This window comes from Temnothorax curvispinosus, unplaced genomic scaffold (genome assembly GCF_003070985.1).
Source record: "Temnothorax curvispinosus isolate PA1 unplaced genomic scaffold, ASM307098v1 QBEX01004299.1, whole genome shotgun sequence".
Lineage (NCBI taxonomy): Eukaryota > Metazoa > Arthropoda > Insecta > Hymenoptera > Formicidae > Temnothorax > Temnothorax curvispinosus.
The window spans coordinates 1-5,629 of record NW_020214079.1 but is presented as its reverse complement, the minus strand read 5'-3'; the positions used below and the strand labels follow the sequence as shown (position 1 = coordinate 5,629).

The following is a 5,629-nucleotide window of genomic DNA, read 5'->3' as shown; positions in this document are numbered from 1 at the left end:
TGTAAGAAACGAAATCAATGAGCTTTTTTAAGAAATTAAAGAAATCTTTTACGAGCCGTCTATTTTTCCTGATTGAGACCAGAGAATTATCTTCCTCTCTTTTTCTTCCGTTTTTTAAAATCACTGTCTCTTTCTATTTCCTTCTCAATAATTACATGATATACGGTGGTATGTGCAGAGTAATCTGGAGGCTCGCAAAATTGCTACACGCTGCTAATAAAATGTATCACATGCCCCAACAGCGTGCGCCAATCGTTAGTTTAATAATTAATTCGGGCATGTTGATCAAAAAACGTCCTCCGGCACCACAAAGGGTTGCTTCAGAATACAACAATATGTTATATCCTTAATTCATTATGCGTAAGATGGTTCAACTTTCAACCAGTATCTTCTAACTCCACGAAATATATATAGGTTTTTCAGGTCAATTAAATTCGAAAATTCAGCCCTGTCTAAGGACCAAACATTTAAAATTCATGAATTCGAGTTCTCAAGGATTTTATTCTTTCCACGTTGAAGATTTTTTCAAATCAAGAATGTCCTAGAATGTCTGTCCCAAGAGAGAATGTCTATCCTGAGTTCTAGAAAGTAATGTTGAAAGAATAAAAATAAGCTCAAGATTCAAAGTTCATCAAGTCCGCCTAATCCACGAAATCAGAAGCAAGTCACTGGTTGAAGAGTTGAAGCATCAGCGAAAAGTAGCATAATTATTATTGTTCACCGGAGTGATAGGTGACGACGGCGCATTTAATACTCTAATTTGGTTGCTTGTTAACTAAAATAGCAGGTACAACTGAAAAATCAGATTAGTATCGATGGCGGCCAGCCTGCGCGCACGGTGCGCAGAGACAAGACCACTCAGTGGCCAATTGCATAAACATCAAACAACAATGTATCATATAATCATTCGTTGGTTCAACAACAAATCACTTTCGATATATATATAAAAATAAGGTATCAAACTTTGCATCAAGGTACACAGCCATCATGACTACGTGCTTAATTTACGTTGTCCTCTAAAAGCCATCTGCATGTCTTCAAGGATCCACCGTTCAAAACCCGCCAAGGATCTCTGAATTCTAGACTTCTAGAAAGTCGGGGAGTCCAAGAAGTTAAACATTTAATATTCACAGAGGATGCCCAAAGATTTAGGATCCACGAACTTAAATGTGCGAGAACGAAGGATATATTCGAGAATCTCGAAGAAAAAGTACGGATCTCTAAAATACATGAGAATTAGAACATCCAAGCCTTGAATCAGAACTTTAATTAGGCATAGGAATCTTCTAGAGTGAGGGATTCCAGAGAAACCGACATTCTGAGAATTTTCAGAAGCTAGAGTTCAAATACATTGTGTTGAAAAAGTTCATGTAACACAATGACATTTAAGACTCAAAGCATCCAAGTATCCAAGTTCTGGATAGACTCAAAGGTCCTGTAAGTACAAGTCTCAGATTATCCGCTGACTTCAGAATTTCAAGAATCCAGAGACCTCAAAGCTCGTTTGAATTTTTATAAGATTATCGGAGCACGAGATACTTATTTTTAACGCTACAATTAGTTGTATCGGGGAGAGAGTGAAAAAGAAAGAGAGGGAGAGAGAGAAAAGACAGAGAAACAGAGTGCCTAAGATAGGTTTAGTTCCCGTCAGCGAAGCTGCTTTATAGTCAAATAGATGTTCCTGCTGTTCTAGTTTGTCTTTCTCTCTCGCTCTCTCTCTCCCTCTTGTTTCTTTGCTTTTTCTCTCTTTTTTTTTAATTTCCCGTTCCCGAAACAAAGGGCACGACAATTTGTTCGTTATGCCGGGGCACATAAAAAACGGCTTAATTTTTATGCAAAAGGCCTTACAAATTTCCTTCCTATAGAGCATATCGCGCGTTTTATCCCCTGGGTTTTTCTTCTGCGTATGTGTAATCACGCGAATTATATATATAAATAAATTATAAATTAGTACATTTGATATATAGTCTTAATCCACCCCCTTCTATATGTTTCGTGCATTTCGGAAAAAAGCATTTATATAATATAGCTACAATAATACTCGCATAAGAGGATTATTATTTATTCTCAATTATATCAGTAGAGGGATTCGTGAACCATCAACACGATGATTAACATCTAGGATCGATATTATATCATGAATGCTCATTGCTAACGGTGCTAAATGCTACATCAAGAATTTGAAAACTGGAATGTGCCTCGATTAATTACCGCTTCCGTTATTTCTGCTGATTTAACAATTTGAGTCCATTTAACTCGTCAGACTTCTCAACTAAGCAAAAAAAAAAAAACGAGTGAAGAGACAACAAGATGTATAAAGAGAGTGCGACCAAAAAACATACATTAATATTTATACATCCCGCACTAAAAAAATATTCCTTTACTTTTAATATAATAATAATTTAATAAGATAATTTAATAAAATAATTTAATATCTATAATTTATAAATAAAAAATTTAATATAATATATATTTATAAGTTAATAACTTTTCAAATTTAATAGTTTTCATTTTTTTTGCATATTTGTACTTTTAATAATTAATAATTTAAATTTATAAATGACAAAGTGTGACCGAGATACTCTTGAGTTTTCTGAGTGTTTTGGCCTTTGGCCTTTAATTTTTGGCAGTTACACGAGTTATTATGCGTCCTAATATTGCGTTAATCGAACTCAAATTGTTAAGTATTAAATAATTTGCTTTAAACAACAAATCTAATTTTTCTATCGAAAACATGACTTGTTGGATAATAACTCCGTCGTGATTAACATCTCGAAATAAATACTATTTTGTATGTCGATCGGGCACAATTCCAGAAAAAAATAAATGAAAAAAAAAATGAGAACAAGTATTACGTTAAGAATAGTATAGATAGACTGCCGATACGTTAAAGTGTTGGTGTTGACAAAAAATTGAAAATCAAGACTACTTTCATAAAAAAAGCATATTTCTATAATCAGATCTTTTTCGAAAAATGGTCGCAAAAAAACCTTGCACGTTCTTTTTGAGCAAAGTTAATTTCTTTTTAGAAGGCGTTAAAATTCCCAAAGAAAAATCTTGAGATTGCACGTAATTGAAGTGTGCGAGTAACTAATAGAAAAATTATAAAATAAAACTTTGCAATCTTTATGAGTCAGTTAACCGTTATCGGCAGTCTATCATAATACAATAAATTGGATCCACTACCCAATGCAAGAGCGATCCAAATAAAGCCCGATAGGCGGGACATACTTACTTTTCATTTAGCCCGTACCCCGATGGTCTTACATCGTGGGAGGCGTCACTGCTGCACCGGTGTGGGCGGATACGGGTAACCGTACGGCGGCACTGCTTGAAACTGGCCGTAGCCCATCGATTGGTAGGCACAGGCACCAGCGTTGGGCGGCGGTCGGTTGGTCTGGAAGAACTTGTTGTTGACGAGATTCTGGATCCCGGAGTCCGCATGTCCACCGGACGGCATCATGAAGGGCGGCGGCATCGAGTAGACATTGGGCCCGTTCTGATTGCCGCTGAAGCCGTTTTGCCGACTTTGGAAACGATTACCCTGGTATCCAGTTCTGCCTTGGTACCTGGGTGCGCTGGTAGCCTGATGCACGGGTTGTTGACATGTGTTGTTAGCCGCTTGTTGGTAGCTGTTCGGTTGGTAGCCAGTAATGGATTGTCGTTGCTGGTGCTGTTGCTGATAGGAATGCTGTGGTTGGTAATTGTTCTGCCGATTGGTTTGATAGCCATTGTTGCGAGGATGACGTGCCACGCTTTTCTCCTGAATCATCTGATTGTGATGCCCATGCTGTTGGTTCGTCTGCAACATATGCTGCCAGTTGCTTATCGTCGGGCTGATGTTGTTTCTAGGACTTCCATGAGACGTGGTATCTTTATTTCCTCGTACGTGGCTCCACCGTTGCCGTCCCTTGCCGTATTGGTTCCTCATAGAATTTGCCATGTACGCCAATTGTGGGTTTATAGCTTGACCGGCCTCCTCCAGCACTGCGATCAGCTCTTTCGCCTGTCTCGCGTTGTTCGGTGTGAAGTAAGCATACGCAGTACCTGCGCTCTGGCAGCGACCGGTTCTGCCGATCCTGTGGATGTAGTCCTCGGAGCTGTTGGGATAATCAAAATTGATGACGTACTTGACGTCCTCGACATCCAAGCCACGCGCAGCCACATCTGTCGCGACCAAGATCATAGTCTTCCCATTGCGAAATTCTGATAGAACATAATCGCGCTCCGGCTGCGATTTGTCACCGTGAATCGAGATCGCGGACCAGCCTTCGCGTTTAATTGCCTTCGTGATATCATCCACTTTCTTCTTTGTCTCCACGAAAATGATCATCTTGTTGCAACGTTCGGATGCAATTTCGCGCAGCAATTGCGACAATTTCGTTTCCTTCTCGTGTTCCTGACAAATCTCAATAATTTGCCGAATGTTGTGGTTGGCTGCCAAAGTTAGAGACCCGATATTGATCTGGATATAATCAGTGAGAAAGTCTTCGGCGAGGGCCTGCACTTCTTTGGGCCAAGTGGCGGACCACATGAGTACCTGCCGATCAGGTCGAATCTGCTCGATGATTTTGCGTATCTGTGGCTCGAAACCCATATCCAGCATTCGATCAGCCTCGTCCAAAACCAGATATGTGCACCTACGCAGATTCGTGGTACCTTTCTCGAGGAAATCAATCAGTCTACCGGGTGTCGCGATACAGATTTCCACTCCGCGTTCAAGATCGCGAGCTTGAGGTCCCTTCGGCGAGCCTCCAAAGATGCAAGTGTTGCGGATGCACGAGGACGAGCCGAAATCACGTGCGACCGTTTGGATTTGTTGAGCCAATTCGCGCGTGGGAGCGAGAATCAGAACAATTGGTCCGTCGCCACGGCTGAGGCGAGGCTGATGGTTGATGTGCACCGTTGCCGGAAGGATATACTAAAATAAATATAGAAAATAGTAATGCGAACAAAGAGGCATTTAAATTTTTCAAATCTTTCAATAATATCTATATATTTTCTATAATTTGTTATGAAAACGTAAATATTTTTCAAAAATCTAAAACATTTAGATGCCTTTGTATGTACATCACAGTCTTTCCCGATTCCCTTTCAGATTAGCGATCAGTTTCTAAATAGTTTTTACTCGACGTATTTTATCAATTTTTACAAACTACGTAATTCAAATAAGACGCTGTACTTACCGCTAAAGTTTTCCCGGAACCAGTTTGAGCGATTCCAACTAAATCTCGTCCGCTGAGTGCGATCGGCCAGCCCTGAGCTTGAATCGCAGTGGGCTCGGCGAAGCCTTGCTTCCTGATCTCTTCCATCACATAGTCTGGAAAGTTGCTCTCTTCGAAGGCTTGAATGGGAGAAGGCGTATTATTGCCCGCTACAGTGATCTCCTTGCCCGCATGATATTTGTTGATCTCGTCAGGTGATCTGTTCACGATATTGATGTGGGGGACGTATAAATTCTTTGCTATTACGGGCAATTTTCCCACGTCCCACGTAGGCTTCTTCAGTAAATCGCCTGGAGTTTTCTTATGATTTTGCTTCTTTACACCGTAATCCTTTTGAGTCTGTTGCTGACTGTTCCAATAAGTTCCACCAACTCCTCCATTGCGGTTGGCATGATCTCGAGTCC

The 5,629-nt window shown here is 40.2% G+C and overlaps 1 protein-coding gene across 1 annotated transcript; it reads right to left on the bottom strand.

Moving 5' to 3' along the window:
- Positions 1–2,510: 2,510 nt before the first annotated feature.
- On the bottom strand, positions 2,511–5,624 carry LOC112453399 (ATP-dependent RNA helicase dbp2-like; the record flags this gene model as incomplete). Its single annotated transcript, XM_025014179.1, has 2 exons — positions 2,511–4,921; positions 5,187–5,624. Coding segments are annotated over 2 exons (2,079 nt in total), but the record flags the coding sequence as incomplete, so codon positions are not given.
- Between the last annotated feature and the right edge of the window lie 5 nt (positions 5,625–5,629).